Source organism: Lepidochelys olivacea, assembly GCF_965140295.1.
Source record: "Lepidochelys olivacea isolate rLepOli2 genome assembly, chromosome: 24".
Lineage (NCBI taxonomy): Eukaryota > Metazoa > Chordata > Testudines > Cheloniidae > Lepidochelys > Lepidochelys olivacea.
This window is the reverse complement of record NC_140434.1, coordinates 8,365,168-8,390,608: the sequence shown is the minus strand read 5'-3', so window position 1 is coordinate 8,390,608 and position 25,441 is coordinate 8,365,168. Positions and strand designations below refer to the sequence as shown.

Sequence of the window (25,441 nt, the reverse complement as noted above, 5' to 3'; positions counted from 1 at the left end):
CATTGTGTTGCCAGGTTTCTCTCAGTCCACTGGATTTAGGGAAGGATTTGTGCCAATACTCTTGATTTTCCATAGCTAAAGGAGCCGGAAATCTCTTTGCAGCAGTAAGTTCTGCCGCAGGACCCATGTAAAAAACAAAAATGGAGCGAGAGCCATAAACATGAAATTTCACTGCTGACTGAAGTAGGTCGACTTAAGAACTAGTAACCTCCTCCAGTTGACTTCTGTGCTGTGACATTTAACCATTGTTAGGTATGTTGCTCATTCTGTCTGTTTAGAGAACTAGAAAGCAAGCACCTTTGCTCATGTCAGAGTGCCAGATTTGGGAGCCTGAGGGGGAAGAACTGAAATTTCCATTCCCATAGGACTGGTCCTGAAATGCTGGGTTTTTTTGTCTGTGTGTTTAAATTTTGAAAGAAATGGGTAATCTCTGTCAATTTCTCTTCCTTTTTTTTTTTTTTTTTTTTTTTAAATCCTTGGCTGATGTAATTTGTCCTATTTTTGGTGCCATCAGAAATAAACAATGAGGCTTTCTCTCTATCTTAACGCAGGTCACTTTTTAAAAAGAGCTCCAGTGCATAAATGCAGCACCAGCCCTTCCATTTCCAGGCTCTTTACTTTTCAGATTTTTAAAAAAAAATCAATTGATAGGCTTTGGCAGCTCTGATGTCAGATCTATAAGCCCCAGCACAAGTTAAATAGGTCAGGTTGCACTTGGTATAATAACTGCTTTCCTCAAATGCTCTCTGAATTAAATAGGTAGAAGATGCAGCTGATGAGGAAGCCTTAATTAGACAAGAAATAAACTTCTCAGCCCCCCTTCCTCCTCTGATCCTGATGGTTTGCAGTAATGGCCAGAGCAAGGTAATTGTTTCTTTGCTGTCTTGCAGATTTTTCTTTTTTGCTCTGTTTTCTCCACATTTATACAGACCAGATGAGGGAGAGAATATATTTTATTGGACCAGCTTCTGTTGGTTTCGAGCTTGCACAGAGCTCTACTTCAGGGTTGGGAAGCTAACTCAAAGCCAGATGTAAGAGCTCTTGATTTGAGTGGCTTAGATGGCCAAGTGCTCTCTGGGAAAATTACATTTTTATCTGTGCAAAAGCTTTTCACCCCCTGCAAACCAAAGTTGGTGAGTGATGCATTTATAAAAACCAGTTGGTTTACAGATTATAACACACACACACACACGCGCGTCTGGTTTGGAGGTGAAATGTATTATTAAAGCTGATGGCAGCCTAGTTCATGGAGACAGTTCTATTTTTCTGAACAAATTTGTATAAAGCCTCCACAGCCCTCGCACTTACTGAGTGAGCCTGGATATTTGGGGGAGCGGCAGGTGGTATGTTTTGCACCCAAGCAGGGTATCCAAGATGTAGTTGTCCTTCAGCGTGAGGCTCTTCTGCTTCCAGCTAACCCATCAGATTGCACTAAACCAGTTCAGCAGCCAGGTCGTTTGGACACAATACAGCAGCTTCCCATTAGCAGGAAGGCCCCTTGCTTGCTCCTGACACATCCTTCTCCCTTCTGGTCTGCAGCACCAGGCCCTCTCCTCTTGTTCATTCCTTGTGCGCTCCCCTGCTGACAGGTAGAGAGGCAGAAACTCTCTGGAACCTTACTGCTCCCAGCCTTTGGAGAGTCTCCACACCCCAGCCCAGTCTGCATGCGAGAGATGCTATCCTATCCCCTTTCTAGAGGGAACTGTATTGAAATGCAGGTTTATAGAAGATGTTACCACAGCTTCAGAATTCAGCTTAGCAAGCACCCAGCTGCCGTGTCTGCTTTATCTCTTGACCGTCTCCAGCCACCCTCCGTCTCTTCCTGGTTTAGATTCCAGCTGCTCCAGCTTAGAAGTTCCCTGACCTGTTACCTTGCACCTCTTAGCCAGTTGTAACAAACCAACTGCCCTGTAGCCAAGGCCACAGACCATTGTGTATGTATAAGTAGGCTGTTACATTGAGCTTTCGGGGGGAGGGAATCCGCATCTCAGTGCCCCCAATAGATCCCTTCCTCAGCATTTTATACCTTTCCCTGGCCATCCCTCTTCCACCCCAGCCCTGGGTTGAAGCGTGTTATACAAAGGTTTGTCCGTGGAAGGAAAGCAACAGATATAACAGCAATAATACATCAGTCAGAGCTTTTGATGTAAGCTGGGGGGGGAGTGCCCCCTCCTGGGGGGATGGGAGGGGGATTGAACGGATGCCTGCTACTAAATTTACAGAAATTTTGTATCGTCCCCCCACCCCCCGCTTTTTTTTTTTTTTTTTTTTGAGCCAGTAAAATAGCCCAGGGTTCGATCCTGGGCACGCTCGTTTTAATTTATTTGAGAGAACTCGAATTGTATTTTCACGGCAGTATCTTGTATTTTTTATTTTTGTGATTCAGAAATGTGAAGAAGAAAACAAAACAAAAACCCCGATTGCTCACAGTGTTTCATTCCTCGTTCGATAGAGCTAATCACTCTAAAATTGTTTGGTAAAGTCACTTAGTGTAATTAATTGTAACATATTCTTTTAAATAAATTGATTTATTGATGAAACTACTAGTTAACCCTCTCCTGCCCCCTTTGTCTCTCTTGTGGGGGAGGGGCTATGAGGGGGGAGGGGCTGGGCAGGCCTGGGGAAGTGGCTGGGCTGGGGGGATCCTCGCCCATCTGTGGCACTTGCTCTGATCTGGTCCAAGGCGCCTGTGGGGAAGCGAGCAGAGAAACAGCCTCAAGGGCCTGTACAACTGCCCCATCTGCCATGGGCCTAGATCCTGCTGGCTGGGGGACTGGAGGCCCCACTGCCCACCCCCCCCCCAGTCAAGCCCCATCTCCCTATGGTCCGTGCCGTTCTCACGCCTGCCCCTGGCGAGGACAGGGCCTCCCATTTTGCCCCCTGGCCCTGCCCCATTTCCCCAGTGAAGACAAGGCCCCGCCTTCCAGTCTCAACCCCTCCCCCTTCCCAAGCTCTGCCCCATCTTCCCAGTGAAGACAGACCCCGCCCTTCAGTCTCAAACCCCGCCTCCCCTGAGCTCCACCCCATGGGAGGTTCTTGGGATGCTGTGGTGGATCCTGTGCATGAAAAAGCCGGGGGAGATGGTGAGCAGACCCCGCTCCCCCTCCCCCCAGCTGCCAGTGGCCACCTGGGCTTCTCTGGCCTGGAGGAGCCACTCCCCACCGGCCGCCAGAGCACAAGGCCCATCATGGCGTGACACCTAGAGGAGCCCATGGGCAATGGAGGGGGACGGTGCCTCCCCCAACGGGACAGCAATCTAGGGTGCTGGGGGACGCCACTTGACTGCTGCCACCTCTGCAAGGTGGCCAGGCCTCCTCCGGAGTAGGGGGCCAGGTGTGTCTGGCCTTCCTGGGAGTGGGGGTGTTGCCAGCAGCCAACCCTTATGGCCGGGGCGTGGCAGAGGAGCTGGGACAGGAGTGGCACTCAGCTTTTGGACACAGCTTGTTAGACCAATGACTTGACGCCTGCAGGATTTCAATAAAACCTGAACAGTGCAGGACTGTACCTGAGGTGCATGTCCCCTCCTCCTCCCCCACAAGGAGCGCCTGCTACCCTGGGAGGCTCAACCAGCTCTGGCTCCCTCTCGCACAGCTCTGCTGATGCCCCTCAGTGCCAGCCAGCAGCCCCCAGATGCCTGTTGCGTAAGTGCTGAAGAAACAGCCTCTTCTCCTCTGCCCACAGCAGGTGCCGTGGGACGCAGCCAGGGCTCTGTAGAGGGAAGCCCAAGCTCTCAAATCTCCATAGGGTGATTATGCAGGGTTAGGGCTACCCGGGCGTGTGTATGTGCAAGGGTGGTGGCTAGCCTCACACAGAGTTGACCAGGAGACGGATGGAGTGGAGCAGGTCCCGAGGAAGAGGCCGGTTCTGCTGAGGTCCGAGCCCTCTGCCCTGCGTGTCCGTTACAGGCTACGTCCATTAGTTCCTGCCACCTCCGAGACCATCACAGCAATCAAACCGGGCCCAGCACCTGGAGCAGACGGTATTCCTGCCAAGGTCTATAAGCAGGGTGGCCACCACACTACAGGGCACCTCCGCATTCTCTGGGAGCAAGAGTGAGGTTTTACATGCCAACATTGTCAACCTATAAACGTGAGGGTGATTGGGCAAACCATGGCCTTTCCTTCCTCTCTGTCGCTGGGAAAACCCTTGCACAGTCATGTTGACTAGCCTTAACACTGATCCTTCCTGAGTCTGTGGATTCTGGGCTGGATGAGGCACAATGGACGTGACCCTCACGGGCCTGCCAGCTGCAGGAAAAGTGGCAGAAGCAAAACCGTGATCTTTGTATGTTTTTTCGACTTAGCTGATGTCTAGTCTGAGTAAGTTGTGAGGGGCTCTGGGAATGGTTGTCATCTTTGGATGCCCTGCGAAGTTTTTCTGTCATTTGGCCCTTCCACGGTGGGATGACTTTGGACCCCTTCCCGGTCACCGGTGACACCAAACATGGTTGTATGCTGGCTTGCACATGCTTTTTGCATCCTTTTTTGGGCTATGCCTAAGGATACATTTCATGAGACGATTGACAGAGGAGTCCAGAGCCAGTTCCGCACTGCGGGGGAGTTTTTCAACCTGCAACGCTGCCGTGCTCGCCTGAAAGTGGCAGATTCACCCATCAAGGAGCTTTTCTTTGCTCACGGCTGCGCACTGTTCACGTGCTCAGTTGATGTCCGGTTTATAGGAGAACACTTTGCACATGCAGTCAATTGCTTTGGTTTTACGATCAGCCTAAAGAAACCTGAAGTATCCACCTGTGCTGGGGGCTCCGTGCGTCTCGCTGATTATTAAAATCAACAACGTTCTCACAGACCTGCCTTGGCCGCATCTGGGGCGCTGTTGCACCAAAATAGACACTGAGCACACTGTCTGCTGGGCTGCCGTGCTCACACAACGCTGCTCGTTGGCTGTGCGAGATGGACAGCGTAGGGTCACCACCCGAGGACCCTGGATCCGTCCCACGTGTGCCATCTCTGCAGGGTCGAATGGTGGGACAAGATTCCTAATAGCACAGTCCTCAGGCGCTGGTGGATGGCCGGCATTCAAAACACGCTCGGAAAAGCTCAGCTGTCTCATCCTGAGCATCTCGTTCATCCGGCCGCTTCGAGGCTCCTCCAGGCCATATTTTGTGAGCAGCGGAAACGGGGCACCTGTTCTCGTGGCAGCTGGCACAAGCATGTCAGGCTCACGCCAGCAACAGCAGGTTTGCCACGTCTCCGTTAACGTCACCGCAAGGCGCATTAACACCAGGCGTGCCCGGCGCGAAGCAAGGATCCGACAGCCTGCAGTGGTCGTGGATGGTCCGGGCTGTGCCACGTTGCGCCGGCCGTGGACCTGGTCACCTGTCGTGTTTGCTGGGCCCTCCTCCATCACCAAGCGACCTGAGACCCCACCAGCATCCACGCTTGCAGGCAAGACTTGGGAGAGTGGCGCAAACTTTGCCCTGCGCTGCCATCTAGTGGAGCCCCTTGGTAGCTTTCTCGGTCACCCTTGGCACCGAGGTGATGTTTGGAAGGCGCATCCTCGTGTATTGCGGGTGGGCAACATCTGGGGGCGTACGTGCTGTGCGAAGGCATCTCATTTAACGCCTGTGCATCATACGGCAACTCGGTCTTGGGCACAGCCAGGGGCCCCCCGCAGCCTGCTCAGGAAGTGCCCAGGTTGTTGTCGGAGATGTCAGTGAGCTGCTGGAGATGCCCTGCCCCTGGTGGGGGGTGCTATACCACTGGGGGGGTGCTGTGGTGCTCTGGGGCACTGTGCTGCAGGAGATGCCCTGCCACTAGGGCGGCATCATCTTTCTGATGAGACATAACCCTGATCTAGATCTCAGGGCGCTTTGCACAGAAGTCAGGAGTGAACCCAGCTGTCCTGGGCCAAATCTCAGCTCTGCCAATTAATTTTGGGCTCATCAGATGCTCCCTCCGAAGACTGCCGCCTTCGCTTCCTGGCCTCAGTGGTTGCATGCCAACCATCAACACACACTTTCTCCCTCCCACCCCAGCCCGCCACGGCCCGAGCACGCGCAGCATTTGAAAGGGCCCGTGGTTCCTTTGTGAGCAAACAGCTGCCAGGGGAGTGGGCTCCCCGGGTGTTTTCAGAGCCATCACCCCCCCGCCCCCCAGCTGCTGCTCTCTCTGCGGTTGCTGGTGTGGGGCGGGAGGGGCCCTTCATCAATCCTGACTCAAAGGCAGCAGTAGCCTGGCACTGCCTGCATCATGCACTTCCAAAGCCCGCCTGCCCCCCAGGCAGTCCCATGCATCTGTCTCTGGGTGGGAGCGCTCTACAGCCAGCCTTTGCCACGCCAGCAGCTCGTAGTGACGCCATGCGCTCTGCAGGGCTGGAGCTGCCGTGTTACAGCAAGGGGGCTCCAAGTGGCGCTGTGACACACAGTCTTGCGAGTTCTTTGTGAGCAAGAGTTTAGTCTCAGGAGAAATGCTGCATCACTGTTAGCTTTGTTAGGGTATCGCTTTTTGGGGAGCTGTTGCAAGCAGCAGGGGGTGGTGTCGCTTTCTGCCTGAGACTCTGTGCCTAGAGCCGGTGTGACGCAGCAGGGAGGGGGGAGCATTGACCTGGGAATTGCCCTGGGGATGGGAGACCTGAGAGCCTGTCACCTGAGCGGGGAGGGGGAGGTGACACCTCTGCCCAGGAATGTGCTCAGAGGCTGGAGAAGGGAGCCTGCTGGGGGGGTTTAGTTTCAGTTTGGGGCTGGGGGGTGGAATGCAGGGAACCCCAGGTCTAAGCTCCCTGCTCCCCCAGAAGGACTTGACTGAGGGGTCCTGGTTGTACCCACAACCCCTATTTTGGACTGTGTTCCTGTTGTCCAATAAACCTTCTGTTTTACTGGCTGGCTGAGGGTCTCAGTGAATCCCAGGAAGAGGGGTGCAGGGCCTGGACTCCCCCACACTCTGTGACAGCCAGTTCTTGGGCAGCATTGCTCCTTGGGGGTGGGATACTGGTACTTCAGTTGAGGTTCCCGAAGCCTGTATGCTCTTTTATTGTTCTGGTGACTTTCTAGACATGGGGGAGTTGGGATATGCAGCTGGGAGCCTTGAGCTGATCAGTGCTGTGGGCAGGTGGTCTTATATTATTGGAATGTGGGTTTGGTTTAACAGAGTGGGTGTTTCAGTGAAGTGGGGATGGTCTGGTGGGCAGCGCAGATACAGCAAATTAGATGCGACAGTGACCTGGGGCTCAGGACTCCTGGTTCCTGGCTCTGCCACTGAACTGACCTTGGATAAGTCACCTTCCCCTTGCTGTGCCTCAGTTTCCTGTGCCACCTTTGTCTATTTAGATTGTGAGCTCTTTGAGGCAGGGATTGTCTCTTGGTCTGTGCAGCACCTGGCACAATGGGGCCCTCATCTCAATTATTTTGTGTCTGCTGCCCTGGCAGGACGGGGCCCTGATACTCTGTGTCTGGGAAGTGCCGGGCATGGCAGGGCCACGATCTTGGTTACTCAGTGTCTGGGCAGTGCCCGGTGCGACAGAGCCCCGATCTCAGTTATTCTGTCGGGCAGTGCCCGGCACGATGGGGCCCCGATCTCACTTCTCTGTGTCTGGGCAGCGCCCCGCATGACAGGGCCCCGATCTCGGTTACTCTGTGGGCAGCACCCTGCATGACAGGGCCCAGATCTCGGTTACTCTGTGTGTGGGCAGTGCCCCGCATGACAGAGCCCGATCTCAGTTACTGTGTGTCGGGGTAGCCCCCGGCACGATGGAGTGCCAAGCTCAAGTTGCCCTATGTCCGTTACTCTGGAATCTTGATGGGAGCTCTCAGCTGCATCTGGTTTTTGTTTTGTTTTTTAAAGCCACTAATAATATTAAAAACCCAGCCATGGGGCCCTTTCTTTGATTTTACTTCTTTTATTTAGACAGAAAAAAAATTAAATTATTTAAAGTAAATGGCAATAAATAACAAATAAGTTAAGCATCGATATCGTCTGAAACATAGACTTCAACTTTTCTTTTCTTTTTCCCCACTAAAAGTTGTATTTTTTCCCCTCTAAATAAAAGTACCAGGTAATAAACCCCCTCCCTCTCACCCCCCCTCCAAATAAAAAGAAAAAAAAAAAGAAAAACCATTAAAATTCTCTAAAATTGGAGAGGAGAAAATGGCAGCAACTTGAATCCTTTTGGATCACAGCTAATCTCAACGAAATTATTTACAATTACTGGATTAGCAGGAGACTGTAAACATAGTTTTTTTTCTTCTTCTTCTTCTTTTCTTCTCTTTCCCATGGTATAGGTTGATTTCAGAGCGCAGTAGAGATGAGAGGTTGGTCAGCATGTAGAGTATCATGATATTTTACAATTGCCAGATGGGGAGGGCCTCAAAACAAAATGGCTGGAGAGGAGAACTAAGGCCAGGAGAAGCGTAATTTCTGACCCGGAGCTGTGAGAGAAGGGGAGCAGCCACCCTGCAATCTCTTGCTGGAGTAACTTTACAGCTGGGCTCGCTTTGGGGAGCAGCCTGACCTAGTGGCTTGGAGGCTGGACTAGGAGTCAGAACACCTGGGTTCTGGTCTTGTCTCTGCCCCTGTGAGCAAGTCATGGCCCCTCTCTGTGCCTCGGTTTCCCCTCCCACTCTTTATTAAAGTCTTCCAGGAAGGGGCTGTTGCTCACTGTGTCTGGGGTGTGCCCAGCACAATGGGGCCCTGATCTCAGTTACTCTGTCTCTGGGCAGTGCCTGGCACGACGGGGCCCTGATCTTGGTTACTCTGTCTCTGGGCAGTGCCCGGCACAATGGGCCCTGATCTCAGTTGGAGGTGCCAGAGGCTGTGACAGCAGAAGTATCACTTTTGAGCATGCCGTTGCTCCTAAGCATAAACCATCGCAGGCTCAGGACTGCCTCCCAGGGCAGCCAGCTTGGTTTCAAGCGCAGGGCTGGATTTTTCAGAGGGCTGCTGTATGGAACAAGGGAAACGGGAAATGAGCCCAGGACGGAAGGGGAGGAGATGCCGCGGCAGGTCAGGGGGCAGCCGGCAACCGTTTGGGGGCTCTTGGGGCTGCATCCTTAGTCAGAACTCTTGCTTCGGATGGCGCACAGAGAGTTTCTTAGCCTTCTGCCACCCAAAGGACATTGTGGCTCTTAATGGGGCGCAGCGGGAGGTGGAATTGGCTTCTCTGGCTCTTCCTGCCCGGGCCAGGATTTGAAAACAGCAAATTTTTAACCATAAAGGAGGAGAAAATCCACGTGGCGGGACAACTGGATGGGAACGAAGCAGTGGCTATGGCCTGGAAATCCACGAAGGGGGCTATGTCTGGGCCATGGGCTTAGGGAGCTGATTGTGCGTGGGGCGGGGGGCTTAGAGTGTCTGAAACTTCCTGCCTTGATTGGCAGGGGCAGGGGAGTGGAGGTGGGATATCAGCCCTGTGGAGGCTGGGGGTGGGTGTCCCGGTTTCCCTATGTGTTAGCTCCCAGGTGCCTGCTCGGTGTAGGAGCTGCTGCCCATCCCTTCCTTCCCCCAGCTGTGCGAGCCCCCGTGCCCGTGGCTTGCCCCTTGATGCCACGTTGAGGGATAGAGGTGGGGAAGACACGGTCCTTTCCTTCCCCCCGCCTCCGTGCCTCAGCCATAGTGCCTGTCCCATGTCTCCTCCGCGGTGCCAGGTGGTAATAAGCCACAGAGGCACTAAGAGAGCCCGGGTGGGCTTGGGACGAGGCTCCGGGACGGAGGGGAAGACCAGCTTTAATCACCCCACCCCCGGCTGGGCACGGTCCCCCCAGGCTCCTGGGTCGACCAGAATGGTGGTGGAGGATCCCATCTGCTTGAAGCAAGAGGAAGCAGGGCCCCTGGCTGTAATGGAGGAAAATGACATACCGGTGCCCCGCATGGGCAGCCCACCACCCCTGGACTCAGAGGCACCCAGCTCTGGCCTGTGGTGCCCTCTGTTGGCTCTGCTTCCCCCCGCCCAGCTTGTGACTGCAGCTTCCCCAGTGTGTCCGGCTCCCCCCCTCAAAGGCCTCGGGTACTTGGAGCTGGTTTTGGTCCTGTTTGGTGAGAAGAAAGCTCAAAGGATGGACCCCCCCCCGCCTTCTAGCTGGGCACAGGGACAGGGCCCTTCTCTTTCCCTCCCACCTCCAGGGCAGGATCAAGCCCTCCAGCTGATTCCCTAGGGCTGTGCCCTGTCAGCCCCGTTCCCCCCCACCACCACCTGGGCTATGGTGGTAGGAATTCATGGCTACCGCTGGGGCGGATCAGTGCTGGGGGGGGAGGGGGCTCCTTTCCCCCCCCTCCCTCCACTGTTGACAAGGCATGGCCGAGATCACAGGTGAAATGCCCCCCCCCCCCCGACAAGCTGCAGGCTGCTGGTGGGGCTAGGCGCAGCCCAGGGCTGATGGGTGGAGTCAGGCGTATTCGGTTCTGCCGATCGGGTTCATCCTCCCAGTTGGCGGATCAGGCGCTCGGGATCGGTGCTGCTGGCTAAGGATGAGCTGCAATGGGTGGGGGCGGGGGGGACGGGCCTGGTGGGGGCAATCCAGGGGCTCCCTCCTCCATTGAGCTCCAGACCTGGGGGGATGTGGGGGGGGCGGGAAGGAGGGAGGGGCGAGAAGAGAGAGAGGGAGAGTTAAAGGCACCCCTAGCCATGCTCCTCCAGCCCAGAGCGTGGGGGTCGGGTCGCAGGCTGGGACATGCACAGAAGGGCACCAGCCGGTTCGATTCCCCCCACGCCCCAGAGGTGGTGCAATTTAGACACGGGGTGGGGTTGCTTGTCACCCCACTGCGAAGGGTGGGCTGGGACTTTGGGGGTGGGGGGTGGAATGAAGGGAGGAAAGGCTGGTGGGTCAGAGGGGGGATGATGGCTGGGTTACCAGGTGCTGTCGGTTGGGTGCGAGTGGCACCCTGAAGCTGTTGAGGGGAACCAAAGGTTGGGGTAGCAGGGGGCTTGAGTTGGCACCGAGGGGCATCAACAGAGCTGTGGGGGGAGGAGAGCCGAGGCCTGGGAGAGCAGGGGGCTGTGGGTCGGGAGTGAGGGGCATCAGCAGGGCTGTGTGCAGGGGCCATGGTTGCAACTATTTGAATATTCCAGTTGAAATCCAGGGATTGTCCTCTCCTCCCGGCCCCAAGGCTGCTGACAGGGGACCGTCCCCCCGAGGGGCTGGCGGAGTGTGGGACCAGCCAGCTCGGGCCCGTCACCAAGTTGCTTGCCGGGTGCAGCGCAAAGGGGTTCAGCTCTGCCTGGGCTCTCGTGGGCCTCACCAGCCGCTCGCTCCGTGGGACCAGGGGCCTGGGCAGAGCCAGGGAATGCTGGGCTCTGCCCTGCTGCTACGCGGCCAATCGTGCAGCACCTCGCACAATGGGGCCCTGAGTCCTTGGGCCCCCCACAGCCCAAATAACCCCTCTCCTCCATCCCCCTGGCTTCTCCCGCCCCCCAGGTTAGCCCCCCAGAGGGGACACCCCTGCAGGAGCGACCGGGGTCATTCCCTCCAGGGGCACTGGCTGGCTGGTGGATCCTCCCAAGAGAGCTAAGACATCTGACCCCGACCCCGCACCCCATGAAGCCCAGTGCCCAAAGGGGGTGTGTGTGTGTGGCACGTCCCTTCGCTGAAAGCAGATTCCCCAGCACAGTCACAGCACGAGATCACTGGATGACATGGCCTCTGAGCTCAGCTGGGGGGCTGTGTCAGTCGGGGGCTCTGTGGCCTGCACCCCCTGCGGCCGTGGGGAGGCCTCGCCCAGCCCACAGTGACTCCATGGGCTGGAGCTAAACCCAGCCCCGCCCGCCCGCACTCACCATGGCCTGCCAAGGGCCACACAACAACGTCCACCCCAATTGTAACCCCCTGGGCTGGTTGAATTCCCAGACGCGGGCCCCCCTCCCCCCAGCACTGCACCCGCAGTGGATGCTCCTTGGGCACCTCTGGTTGCTGAGTAACAGCCAATCAGGACTCTCCTTTAGCCAGGCTGCCAAAGGGGGTGCGGGGTGGGGAGGGGTGCTGGACTCATGCCGGGGATGGAAGGGCAAAGGGGGGGGGATGTTTGTGTGTGTGTGGGGGGGGTGATGTTGGGGTCAGCTATAGTAGAGAAACTCTGGGAAGGGGGAGGAAATTAGCACCACGTGGGGGGGGGAGGGTGTGGGCCGGAGCTGCCAATGCCAAGCTGGTGGGGGCCACCACCTCCTGCCTGCCCCTTGTCCATGCAGCCGGCACTAGCAGCTGTCAGCTGTGTGTGGGTGTGTGTGGGTGTGAAGTTGGCCTGAGCCTGCAGTGTATGGGGGGAGGATCGTGTCCAGTCACAGCTGTGTTGGGGGAGGGGTAGGCACCCCTGGGTGGGTGAAACCCAGTTCTGGCACTGATCTTACATGTGCCCCTGGGGCTTACAGACCGTCCCAGTCCTGGGAGGTGCTGATAAAAGGGGGGGGTACAACCCACCCCGGGCAAAGGGGGCCGAGTGGGGCATCTCTCCCCAGGTCTGTTTTAGGGTACAGCCTCCTCCCCCCCCCACCCAAGCTATTCTCTCAGGGAGATCCAAGCCTGCAGTGCTGCAGGGCATCGGCTGGACTCGTGGCCACCCTGTTCTCAGGGGTGTGTGTGTCTTGGGGGGGTTGGTTCCAGAAAGGCCAAGGCCTGGCCCAGCAAGACACCTATGGGTGTGACCCTGTTGCCCTCCCAGGAGGCTGGGCACCAATGTGCTGCCAGGCTCTGACCAGACCCTCCCCTGCCCCATGCCCATCTCTGGCAGATGGGGGGACCCTGGAGCCCTGAGGGATGGTTCATTAGAAGGATGGTGAGGAGCCACTATACAGACCCCTTCCTGACCCAGGGCTCGAACCCAGGCGTCTTGATGCCCAGCCCCTCCCCCAATCACTACAAAGCCTCCTGTATGCGGCTCACTGCATGACACGGATCATGTTTCCCTTTTGACTCTGCTGTCACTTGGACCTGAGAATTTCCCCCCGCCCCACCTCCTCCTCTAAACTTCGTGCAGTGGGGCTGTGCAGTTGTTAACCAGCCCCTGTGTCCCACTCCAGAGGCAGCTGCATTTTACTCGTGTGCGGGAGAGGTGCACTCTATATAAACAGCTGCCATGCCCTGCCCCAGCCTGGCTGCATTGTAGCAATGATGGCCTGATCCCCTCCATAAACAGCGGCCATGCCCTGCCCAAGGGGTGGCTGCATTCTAACAGTGGGTGCATGAGCTCCATATAAACAGCTGCTGTGCCCAACCACAGAGGACATGCCCCACTCTCCTCTGCCTATTCCCTGCACAGCAGCTAGAGGCCTGGGAGACAGGAAGAGGGGGTCGGGGAGGGTTTCCTACTGTGGCCTGGGTAGCCCCTGTGCCGTGCTGCTGCGTTGGGAATCCAGCTGGCAAAGAGGGAGGTGGAAGGGACCCCCCCACCCTGGGCCTGCAAAGAGGCACTTTAACCCCCCCAAACACACACACACAACGCGCAGAAACGAGCCCGACCCCAGGTCAGCTAAAGCCAAGAAACAAACCAAATGAGCAGCAAACGTGACACAAGCAATGACCCAGTGACCAACAAAAAAATGCTCTAAGAGATGGGGTGAGGGGTTGGAGGGGGGGGTGGGAGGGGGACAATCAGACCAGAAAAATAACAGAGGAGGGACTGAACTAGTAACTAGGAAAAGAGGACTTCTACACTGGTTTGGGTTTTGCAGCTGGTGAGGGGAAGACGGTTTTTTTTTTTTTTGGACCGGGGGATTTCACCGAACGAAAACTACTGTCCACTGAGACCACCATCAAGAAAAAAGACCTCACAGCACAGCCAACCACCGCTACGGCACAGGGACGTCATGCACCCGCTAGCTCCGCTCACATGACGTGTGTCCAACACCACGAGCCACAGGGGACAAGGAAGCGGAAGAGTCTCGCGAGCGAGATCAAGATACATCACTTCGGTCGGTCCAGCAGATGCCACTTACAAGGGGGCTCTTGTGACAGCGAGGGATGGCTAGCGACAGAAGCATCTCAAGATATGATTGGTAACCCTGCCGGGGTGGGGGGATTAAAGCAGCAAAGAAAGAAAATGGGATTTGGGATTTGTTTTTGTTTTAAATAAGAAAAGGGAAAAGGTCAAGTCAGCTCTGTATGTAAATCACCTTGTTTCTTACACAGTAAAAGAGACAAAATATGGTTTTTTTGGACAATTTCTCCCCCCCGCCCCAAACCCCTGCACCAGGGATGTCACCGCTGGGAACTGATGTGTTTTGATCTGTTGTGTGTCTGGGAATGTGCAAAGCCCCCGCACTGATTGGGGGAGGCCAGTGCTGGGAACCCATCAAAGGCCTGGCTTGTCAGAGGGCTCAGCGCTTTGATGGGGGTCTCTCATTTGGCTATGCAGTCTCACTGGCTGCTTTGCCAGATGTTGGCCCTGGGGGGGGGGTCTATTCCTGGTTCCACTGAGCTGTCGGCTGATCCAGGACAAGCCACTTCTCTGGGCCATTTCCCCTTTGCCTAGACAGAGCTCTTTGGGGTGGGGCGGGGGGGTCTGCCTCTCCCTCTGGCTGTGCAGTGCCTGGCATGCGCTGGTCTACAGCCTCAGCCTGGTGCCGCAATACAGAAAATAGCGTTATCATGGAGCTGGGTGTTTGGGGTCTGTCCCAGTGTGGGGTGGTAGTGGTGAGGGGGGATGTTCCCTGGGAAGGGAGCTCAGAGAGGGGCTGACGCCTTCTAACCCTAAGGGGGGGGGCGTTGCCTAGCCCCACAGTCACTTGATGGTCCAGGCTCACTGGCCTCCCAATTGCCTCTCCCCTGCTAATCCTCTTGCCTCCTTTTAACCTGACCCTCAGCTGGCACCAGGCCTGATGGACAGCGTGCGAGTGATGGGGGCTGGGTACTGTGGGGGCGGGGGCAGGTGGGTAGCAGACGCTTAGGGGAGGGAGCCTGTGAGCCTCAGCTCCATGCCCCCGCCCCATTCATGCCCAAGCCTCCTTTTGTCCCAACAAAGGAGGAAAAAAAGATGAAGAAAAAAAGAGAACGAGAAAATAAACGGATGGGAAAGAAAGACACGGCTGATGGGAAACAGGCACCCTCATGCCACATGCAGCGGGCGTGCCTCATGCCAGCTGGCTGGCTTGTTACCGCACCGGGGCGGGGGGCGTATGGCTCTTGGGGAGGGTGCAGGGCTCCGGTGACAGCTCGTCCATGCCCCGGGCACTGTGCCCTGTGACCAGGTTTCTCCAGCAGCTCTGGCGGGTGGAGAGAGAGACACAGAATAGGGGCGTCAGGGACCCTGCTGAGAACGGCCCTGGGTGAAATGGATAGGATGCTGGGGGGATGGGGTGTGGGCCCTGCGGGATCTCGGGCTGGGGTGAGGGACTGGGACCAGGGTGGGGGAGGCCTCCATGTTAGGCCTGCTGTCCGGTAGCAGGGTGCTGGGACCAAGCTATCGTCCAGCGGCACGGAGCCCCAGAGCCGGGACCTGTGTGCACATTGGTGGCCTGATCTCACCCCACGGCAGCAGGATTAGGTCCCCCCTTCACTCCCCTGGGGCGGCTTTCTGCCCCATGCTGGCATATGGCCAGAGCAGCCGGGCTCCAAATCTGACCCCCAGGCCCGGAGACTGCCGGCAAGAGCAGGCAAATGAGGCCTTTGCAGGGGCTGAGCTGAATCTGGTGCTAACCGACGAGGGGTGACTGAGAGATGGGTCAGCAGGGGCTGTTTTGTATCCCCACCCCCGCAGTTCTGCCAGTGCCCCTCACTCCTGATCTGCAGCCCCTTGCTATCCTAGCCCTGGGCTTCCCCTCATGGCTTTCCTCTCCTCACCAAACTGTGTCAGACAAATGCCTGTAATCCAACCTGCCCCGTTCTCCCCAGCAAGCAGCTCTGTCCCAGTGCCCATGTTTCCCCCTGCACACCCTGAGGCTGGCGTTTCTACACACGAGGGCCCAGGCCAAGGCCCAGGCATGATGCCAGAGGATGCTGCGGGTTCTCTCACCCTCAGGCCATTCAGCCGGGGGGGGGGGGGGGCGAGCCTGGCTTGTGTTTGTAAATTTCAGCCTCAAAGGTCCCCCCTGCTACCCTCAAGACTCATCACCCTGCAAAGCAAACCCCATTGGCTTGGTGAGCAGGGCACTTCCAGCTCCCCATTTCCTGTGTGAGTCCCTTCGGGGGCAGGCACCCAGCCACTAGGGTCCCCTGGTCCCGGTCTGTTCAGCCTAGATCTCCCCTGCCTCTGCTGACCGTGGCCCAGCGGTGCAGAGAGTGTGCAGCGACTGTGGCATTCTCTAGGCACCGAGAAACAAAGGATGGGCTTGCAGAGAATGGCCTGAGCTGGGACCCAGAAGACCTGGGCTCAAATCCCTCCTCTGCCACAGAGTTCCTGTGTGACCTGGACACTTGTGACTTTTGTTGTTCTGTGCCTCAGTTGCTCATCTGTACAATGGGGTCAATAATCCTGCCTCTCCCCTAACTCTTCATTTGTTTAGAGCATAAGCAACTTGGGGCAGGACCTGCCTCTCACTGTTTGTGCAGCACCTGGCATGATGGGGCCCTGCTCTCAGTCGGGGTCTCTGCAGAGCCTGGCACAACGGGGCCCCAATCTTGGCTGGGATCTAAAAGCTAATGCAATGCGGATTACCGTAAATCCTTAAAGAAATGGAGCCTGTCACTGCAACGCAGTTGAGCCCCTCCCTTGGTGGTGTCCCTCTGTCTCTTTTATGTGCAAAAAAGAAACTACGTTCAATGACAAAGACTCCACAAAACAAATGACCAAGCAAAAACCAAACCAAAAAACCAAACCAAAAATCAAACCAATGCAGAACGAGAAAAGACCCCGTGAGCCACGCACGGAGAACAGTTATCAGAACAAAAGCAGGATACGTTCACGTGCCACGACACACACAGACACGCACAGAACCCCCCCCCCCCCGCCCCACGCTACGCCGCGCTGGGGGTCTTCACCTGGCTGAGACAGGGCTCTGCGCAGCACAGCCGGAAAGAACTGCTAGCAGGAGGTTATGTTCTTCTTTCTTAAAATACAGGGTGAAATTCTGTTATACAGATCTCTAAGATAGTGGGGGCGGGGGGGGGGCGGGGGTCAGGCTACATGCGTGTTAGCTATGGAGATATAGTGCATTATTTGTGCGGGAGAGCGGAGTGGAGCAGTATTATCACTGTTATTTTAATGCTTGTGCTGGTGGGACTTTGGCATGGTGTGGCTTTTCTTTCCACCCTGTATAAAAGCCTTCAGGGTCCTTTACTGCCCTGGTGAGTCAGACTGTGGGCTCTTTGGCGCGGGCCAGTGGCTCATTCTGGGTCTGTGCAGCGCCCTGGGGCCTTGATCTCAGCTGCTAAATAATAATCCCATGTGTGTGTGCACAGACTCTGGGTGCCTTTCTGCCCTCTGCAAGGGGGGGGGGGAGGGACGGAGTTGGCGTGGCTCCGATAGGCTTGGTTATTTGAACGGCTCGATGAACAGGCCAGGGAGCGGCTGGTTGCGGGTCTCCTGCTTTCTCGCTGGAACGGGAAACGGCGCAGAAATTTTGCAAGCCAAATGTACGTTTTGTCCAAATTTCACATGTTGCCACGTGGCCCACGTACCCTGATGCCACGCAGAGCTGGTTAGACAATGTGTGTGTGTGTGTCTGACTGTCCAGGTGTGTGGCGTAGGGGCATGTATGTATGTGTGTGTGCATCCGTGTACCCATGTGCCTGTTCTGTTCATTCCCTCTGGGGCACCTGGCATTGGCCATGGTTGGAAGACAGGCTATGGGGCTTGCGGGACCCTTGGTCTGACCCAGTGCAGCCGTTCTAATGTGTGTGCGTGAATGCATATATGTGTGTGCCCATGAGCGTGCGCCCATATGCATGTATGTGCCCGAGCATGTGTGCGTGCCCGTGGACATGTGTGTGTACGTATGAATCTGTGGGGACCTGTGTGTGTGTGTGTGTGTCCCCATGTGCATGTGTAAATGTGCGTGCATGTCTATGTGTGCCCGTGTGTGTGTGGATGTGTGTGTCTCTGTATGTGAGTGAGTGTGTAACTGAGTGTGCCCATGTGTGTAGTTGTGTGCCAATGTGCGTGTGTATATCTGTGTGTGCCCATGCATGTGTCGATGCGTGTGCCTGTGTGAATTTGTGTGCACCCGTGTGGGTGTGTATCTGTGTGCGCCCATGTGCATCTGTTTGCGCCTGTGTGTGTTTGTAACTGTGTGTGTGTGTGTATCTGTGTGCGCCCGTGTGTGTTTGTACCTGTGTGTGCCCATGTGCATGTGCGTATCTGTGCGTATCTGTGTGCACCCGTGTGCATCTGTGTGTGCCCATGTGCGTATCTGTGTGCGCCTGTGTGTATCTGTGTGTGCCCCTGTGTGTGTTTGTATCTCTGTGTGTGTATCTGTGTGCGCCTGTACGCGTGTGTGTGGATGTTCGTGCCTGTGTAGCAGGGGAATCACAAAAATGCCACTGAGATTTTACCCTTTTTAAAAATCAAACTCTGAAATTCCTGCTACGATTTTCCGGGGCCCTCGGCTCAGTCCTGCCTTGGGCTGGGGGCTGTCGCCCTCTTGTGGCCAAAAGGCCCCAGGGCTGTACACCCTGAGAGTGGAGACACCCAGCCTGGGGCCCTGGGGGAGGCGTTACCCCAAGGGGCTCTGTCCGGCGGGAGGTAACACAGCCAGGGCCTCACCCCCGCACTCCCGTTATGCTGCAGTTCACCAGCCCAGACTGCTGTGCCCCCCGCCCCCGGGCTGTGTTTTGGGGGGTCCCTGTGCACGGGGGGCAGGGCACCCACCTGAGGCCTTAGTACGGCCGGTTGGCGTCTTTCGGTCGCTTGAGCTGCACTTTCAGGCGCTTCATGCCAATCTGGAAGCCGTTCATGGCCTGGATGGCAGCCTGGGCGCTGGCGGGATTGTCAAAACTTACGAACCCTGGGGAGGGGGTGGGGGGTGGGCGCCGGGGAGGAGTAGAGAGGCAGGGGGAGGGGAGGGGGGCAGAGAGAGGCAGAGAATGCTGAGTGGCCCTGGGAGACCCAACTAGCCCTTTGTTCACAGCTAGGGCAGTGCCCCCTTGGCCACTAAGCCACTGGCTCGGGGTGGGCAGCTCCGCACCCGGACTCTCAGCTTGGCACCAGGGCTGCGGTATGCCCAGCTGCCCTGTCCTTGGGGGCCGGGGAGCCTGGGATCTGCTCCCCGAGGCTCAGGTCTGGGGGCATCAATCGGTGGCAGGTAGAGGGTGCCTGACGCAGGGTTTGCTCCCTCATGCCAGCCGCTGTGGGTGACAGGAGATGGGGCTAGGAGAGCCCTGGTCTGGGCAGATCTGCTAAGGAAGCCAGCTCAGCATCCGGCTCAGCGTCAGCCCCTGTCTACACTAGGGGTTGCAACAATCCTTTGCCTGGGAGTTCGGCCCCTCGCCCCGGTGCCCATTGGCTGCTCCTGCTGCTCAGCAGGCCGGCCACTGGCCCACAATGCAGCAGGAAGGGGCTGGGAGACCCCATTGGCTGGCCTTACCGAAGCATTTGCTCTGATTGGTCGCCCGATCCACGAAAACTTTGGCAGAGATGACATTCCCAAAGGGCAGGAACATCTGCAGGATCTCGGAGTCAGTGAACTCCTGGGGCAGGTGGTAGATGAAGATGTTACAGCCCTCGGGGCCTGTGGGGAGGAGGCGGGTGAGAGTGGGCAGCTGCTCAGGACACTCCAGGCCCTGGGTTCCCTTAGATGCCCCCATGCTGGGCCCCCGTTCTAGATCCCACACACACCGGGCCCCAGTTCTAGATCCCTCATGCTGGGCCCCCTGTTCTAGATCCCACACGCTGGACCCCCAGAGCCTTCTGCTCTGGACGTCCCATCCTGGACTCCTCTATACCCTTCACTCTGGATACCGCAGTCTGGAACCCCCCCCCATTCCAGACTGTTCCAGATCCCTCGCTCTGGACTCCCTGTTCTAGACAACTCTATATCCTCTAACTGGACCCCCACATCCTTGACTCCTCTAGATCCCACTGCTCGGGACCCCTTTAGACCCAACAGTCTGGACCCCCATTCTGAACCCCTCATTCTGGCCTCCCCAGTGTGAACCCCTCTCGGTCCCCCTGCTCTGGACCCTGTGTTCTACACCACTTTAGATCCTCTCATTCTGGCCACCATTCTGGATCCCTGTTGATCCCCCATGCTCTGGACTCCCTCTGTGAAGTGTTGGGGTCCTCAGGGAAGATGTGGAGGTCCTGAGGTGCACAGTGAGGCAGGTCCTTGGTGACCCCAGGCCACATCTGCCCTCTCCCTATTGAGCGGCATTGGGGCAGGGCTCCTGGCAATAAGGGATGTCAGGGGCCCAGGGGCAGAGCTGGGGGTGGTTTCAGGGGGACAGGGCCTGGGGGAGTGGCGCCTAGTGGGTGCTGGGGGGGGACATTGTTGGAGGGAGCGGTGCCTAGGGGGTGTTGGGGGGCAGTGACAGGGAGAAATTGGAGGGGGCAGCGGCTCCGGGCCCCACTTACCTTCCCGTTGCTGCTGCTGCTGGGGGGGCGGCTGCTGCGTGAGGATGGCCGGCTGCTGGGGGAAGGCCGGGCTCACCAGCCCGTAGGCAGCAGGGTAGGTGGCTGGGGCAGAGGCAAAGGAGGGCGTGAGCGACCCCTCGGCCTGGGCCTACACGCCCCCAAGGGAAGGATCTGGGCCCAGGCCTGAGGCTCCCTCCCCCCATTGTTAGCCCAGCTCCCTACCCCACTGCTCCCCACTCCCCCTGTCCCCCCACCCGCAGGAAGCCCCCTCCTTACAGCCTCAGTCCCCCTGGCTGCCCCCCAGCCCCACAGCCCTGGGAGGTGAGGCCGTCACTGCCACGCCCTGGTGCTGCTCAGACCTGGCGCCAGCGCCCGGGACGTCCCGCCATGCTGCTGCCTCCACCCCCCCCAGCCTCCTCCCCGGCTCGGGGCCCCTTCCAGCCCCCCCCCAGCCCCGGGGCCCCTTCCAGCCCCCCTCCCCAGCCCCGGGGCTCCTTCCAGCCCCCCCAGCCCCGGCGCCACACCTGTGTAGTGCTGCATCCCGGCGTAGGCCTGCTGCAGGGGGTCCACGGGGGCGGCTGGGCTCTGAGCTGCGAGGGGAGACGAGAGGGGGAGGGGGTTACCCAGGGCTGAGCCGGGGTGGGGGTGGAGGGGAGCAGGCAGGGCAGGGGCGGGGCGCGAACCTGGGTACGGGTGGACCCCGTTGGTGTAGAGGGCCTCGGAGGCCGGCTGCCCCGTGGTCTGCGTGGGGACCGGGCTGTAGCCGTTGACACTGAGCGTGGCCGGGATGGCGGACACAGGGGTGGCGGCGATGGCAGGCGGCGTGCTGGTACCTGCGGGCGAGAGACGCGGTGGACGAGCGGGATGGGTTCGGGGCTCTCCCCCCCACCCGTGAGGAGATCCCGGCTTACCCACCCCCTGCCCCCTCTGCAGCCTGCCGCCCGGGGCGGGGGCTTTGCCCGTCCCGCAGACTCCCCGGCGTGGCCCCTCCTGGCCCGCGCCCGCCCTACCTGAGGAGGGGGTGAGGGGCGTGAGGGGCGTGGCGATGAGGCCGTTGGGGTTGATGGTGGCCATCTGCTGCATCTGGACGGCCGCCATGGTGGCCATGGGGTTGAGGTAGGCGGAGTGAGCAGCGACCAGGGCTGCCTGCTGCTGCATTAGCTGCGGGGGGAGAGAAAGAGACGGGGGGGGGGGAGTCAGGGGGTGTCCGCTGGGCTGCTGGGGGGATGGGGGTCGGCCTGTCTGCAAGGGCACAAGGACCCGGGGGTGGGGAAACGATGTGCCCTGCTGTCCTGGCCCCCGCAGCTCTGCCGCTGCCCCTCAATCGCGACCCGCAGCCCCAACTAGCCCAGCCCCGGGCTCCCCCCGTCCCCCAGCTCTGCCGGTGCCCCTCAATCCCGACCCGCAGCCCCCTGCTGTCCCCGCCCTGGGTTCCCCCCATCCCCCAGCTCTGCCGGTGCCCCTCAATCCCGACCCGCAGCCTTGGCTCGCCCCCCATGCCCCTGCTGAGAGCCCAGCGCCCACATCGGCAAGGAGCCCCTTACTGCTTGGGTGTAGGCGCTGTAGGCCCCGAACTGCAGGGCAATGGGGCTGAACATGCCCAGCTGGCTGGCCACCTGCTGCATCCGGCGCAGGCCCCGCTCCTTCTCCGTGTCGGCGAATTTCACCACCAGGCTGGAGGAGGCGCCCTGGGAATGGAACCCCCCGCAAGGGGGCTAGTGAGACAAGCAGAGCACGGTGACCCCCCCGCCCCACCCCGTCTGGCCCCTGCCCCCGCACTGCCTCAGCCAGCCGGCGTGACACCAGGCCCCAGCCCCTCCTGCAGCCTCCGCGCCTGGCAGCCTCCTGGGGAGCGTGTGGGGGGGCCAAGCTCCCCTCCTGTATCAAGTACCTGCTTCAACCCCCTCTGCCCATGCCCGGGATGATTTTAACCTTCCTCAGGACGTAGGGCCTAGTGGATAGAGCACTGGCCTAAGCTTCCAGACAGCAGGGTCTCTTCCCATCTCTGCTGCTTGACGAGCTTGGGCAAGTCGTGGCCCTGCTCCATGCTTCGATTTCCCCACCCGTCGAATGGGGCAAATGATCCCAACCTCGTTTGCAAAAAGGGCTTTGGGGTCTACGCATGAGCATGGCTTGGGATCAGAGCGACTTGATCTGCCCGTCCTGCCAACGTTTTCGAGACTCTGAACAATGTTCCCCGCCCCGACTCGGGGTGAAAAGTTGAAAAGCTGGAACGTTTTCCTGAAGCGCCTAAGAAAAGTTCCTTTCAGGGCAGCCTGGACATTTGGTTTCTTTGATCGATGGGTTTCCAGCTCACTCCAACACGCTCACGCCGCAAACTCCAAAGTTGCCTCGACCAGGAAAATGGGCGTTTTTTCATGGAACGTGGAAGAGGGACATTCGGACGCTTCCCAAGCGTCGTTTACCCACGTCGAGAAATTGTTCCCAGTCCAGACGTTCCCACGGCAATGGAGTTGCCCTGTCGGCGTTTTTCAACTAAAAATACGTTTTCTCGGAAGATTCCCGACTGACTCTCGAGGCTGCAGTGGCGAGCTCGCTCCATCAGGGGGCAGAAGAGCCTCAGGCAGCATCCTTGCCCCCTGCCCTGGCGCTGAGCTGGGTCCCTTCCAGGTGGCAAGTCTGGGGGGGGAGCTGAGATTTGGAGCTGCCCACATGAGAGGGTGCGAGAGGCAGAGGGGGCTGGAGATCCTTGGACAGGCAGACAGGGTCGTGCTGCCCCGCTGGACCCATGCCTGGGTGCTCGCTGACTGCCCGATTGAGGCTGCAGGGCGGATCAAAGGCCTGGAGGCACGAAGGCCCTGTGGGGTCCACGCAGCCCGTGCCCCTCGGAGTCCCCAAAGGATGGGGGTGTTGGAGCAGGAAGGGCCTGGGGGCTGTCTAACATTCCCAGCCTGGGCAGACAGACTTGCGCTAGCCAGGCTTCAGCTCAGCTGGCACGCTGGGGCGGCGATTCAGGCTCTGGAGCCCCCCCCGGCCCCCTGGCTCTGAGCTTGGGCGCCGGGAGCCTGCGTCTCTGCCAGAGCCGCAGCCTCCACCTGGCTGGCAGCGCGCTGGCTTGGGCCACGCTGGCGTGAGTCCGTCCACCCAGGCGGGCTGGCTCCCAGCTGCAGGGTAGATGGGCCCTGTGCGTTCCCAGGATGCTGCCCAGGAGCCCGGCCCTGTCCCCTCGGACAGACAGACAGACCCGGCATTGTTCTCCGACACGTGGTGGGAGAAGGGCTCAGAGGAGCCTGGATCTAACCCTGCAGTGTCTCAGTGGGCAGGGGGACCACGAGCGCCCAGGGAGACCCAGCTGGGTTGATGAGTGCCCGGGGGGGGAGGGTCCAGCCGGGTCAGTGAGTGCCCAGGGGGTCCAGCCGGGTGAGTGAGTGCCTGGGGAGCTGGGGAGCAGCCAGGTCGTGAGTGCCCAGCATCTGCCCTGGGAGATGAGGGGTCTGGGAGCCGAGTCTAATGCTGAGCTCCCACTGAGGGCCATGCCAGGAATCGCCCCCTCTCAGCCTGCCCCCCACCCCCCCGATTGCCAGCATGCCTTACGGGCAATGTCCGGCTGCCGTGCAGCGTGTTGATGGCGGCCTGAGCCTCGGCGTGGGCCTGGAACTTCACGAAGGCACAGCCTGTGGGGAGAGAGAGTCAGTGCCGTCGGGGCTGTGGGGGTGTGTGTGGCAGGGCCTGAGTGCACACAGATACCCCGAGTGCACGCCCCGGAACGCACGCAGACACCCTGAGTGCACCCCTCCGAGCGCACACAGACACCCCGAGTGCACCCCCCTGAACGCACACAGACACCCCGAGTGCACCCCCCCGAGCGCACGCAGACACCCCGAATGCACCCCCTGAACGCACGCAGACACCCCGAGTGCACCCCCCCGAGCGCACACAGATACCCCGAGTGCACCCCCCCGAGCGCACCCCCCTGAACGCACACAGACACCCCGAATGCACCCCCCTGAACGCACACAGACACCCTGAGTGCCCCCCCTGAACACACGCAGACACCCCGAATGCACCCCCCTGAATGCACGCAGACACCCCGAGTGCCCCCCCTGAGTGCACATGGATACCCTGAGTGCAGCCCTCCGAGTGCACACAGACACCCTGAGTGCACCCCCAGGAACGCACACAGACACCCCAAGTGCACACATGCTCACAGCCCTGCCCCCCTCCCCCCCCGAGCCAGGCACCCCTATACAAATGTGCTCTCCCCTGTGTCCACCCATGAAGCACACAGCCACGCCCGCCCGCCCCCCAACGCTGGCAGGGCCCCTCTTAGCCCTGCATGCTTGGCCCTGTCCAGCCCCCTTCGCCCCTGGAGCAGGGCCCAGCTGTGCAGCAGGCAGGGGTGACGGGCGAGCAGCCAGGGAGCGTCACCCGGGACAGCTGCAGGGCCTGGGGTGGGAGGGGGGAATAACATGGGAGAAATGAGCAGGAGCCCTCAGGCCACCTGGTGGCCAAACTGCCTCTTCCCTGCAGCTCAGCGCCCCCTACTGCGCCCCCACCCCGCTCCCTGCTATGGGGGCAGGGCCAGCGGCAGGGGCCCGGGAGTGGTACCTACCTTTGCTGGTGCCGTCTGGCCCCCGCAGCACTGTGCACTCATCAATGTTCCCAAAGGGCTCGAACATTTTCCTGACGTCCTCGTCTGTCTGCTGCTTGCCCAGCATCCCCACAAACAGCTTCCGGTCTTCTGGCAGGGAAGAGGCAGTGCTCAGTGGGGAGGGGGCCCATTCGCCCCCCACCCTGCCCTGCCCGGGAGCACAGGGAGCCTGGGGTGGGGGTGTTGGTCACAGAGCACGGTGCTGAGGGCCAGATGCCTCCTCTCACCCCATCAACTCGGCCCAGGCTGGGATCACGGACTGCAGGAGCCAACCACTAGGTTGATGATGGGCAGGCCCTGGGGGTCCTGGATGGGGGGTATGTCTGTAGTGGGCACTGGAGAACATCTCAGCTACGCTTGGCTGGATCTTTCTACCCCTTGGGCCTAGGCTGCCGATCCGTCCACCTGTCCTTAGTTAGCTCTTTCTCTCCAGACCCTGCTCTGT

At 58.9% G+C, this 25,441-nt stretch overlaps 1 protein-coding gene across 3 annotated transcripts in view; it reads right to left on the bottom strand.

Moving 5' to 3' along the window:
- Positions 1 to 7,905: 7,905 nt before the first annotated feature.
- Positions 7,906 to 25,441, bottom strand: part of CELF3 (CUGBP Elav-like family member 3) — a 46,892-nt gene continuing 29,356 nt past the window's right edge. For 2 of the 3 annotated variants that reach the window (XM_084613559.1, XM_084613561.1), the window contains exons 5-14: positions 24,958 to 25,086; positions 23,940 to 24,019; positions 21,929 to 22,072; positions 21,395 to 21,545; positions 21,068 to 21,217; positions 20,909 to 20,974; positions 20,385 to 20,486; positions 19,399 to 19,542; positions 18,684 to 18,819; positions 7,906 to 10,499 (exon numbers count right to left, since the gene is read on the bottom strand). In XM_084613559.1, the coding sequence (XP_084469685.1) occupies positions 18,692 to 18,819; positions 19,399 to 19,542; positions 20,385 to 20,486; positions 20,909 to 20,974; positions 21,068 to 21,217; positions 21,395 to 21,545; positions 21,929 to 22,072; positions 23,940 to 24,019; positions 24,958 to 25,086 (1,094 nt within the window). In that variant the 3' untranslated portion in view covers positions 7,906 to 10,499; positions 18,684 to 18,691. The remainder of the gene's footprint in view (positions 10,500 to 18,683; positions 18,820 to 19,398; positions 19,543 to 20,384; positions 20,487 to 20,908; positions 20,975 to 21,067; positions 21,218 to 21,394; positions 21,546 to 21,928; positions 22,073 to 23,939; positions 24,020 to 24,957; positions 25,087 to 25,441) is intronic. The other variant, XM_084613560.1, reaches the window with a different exon arrangement.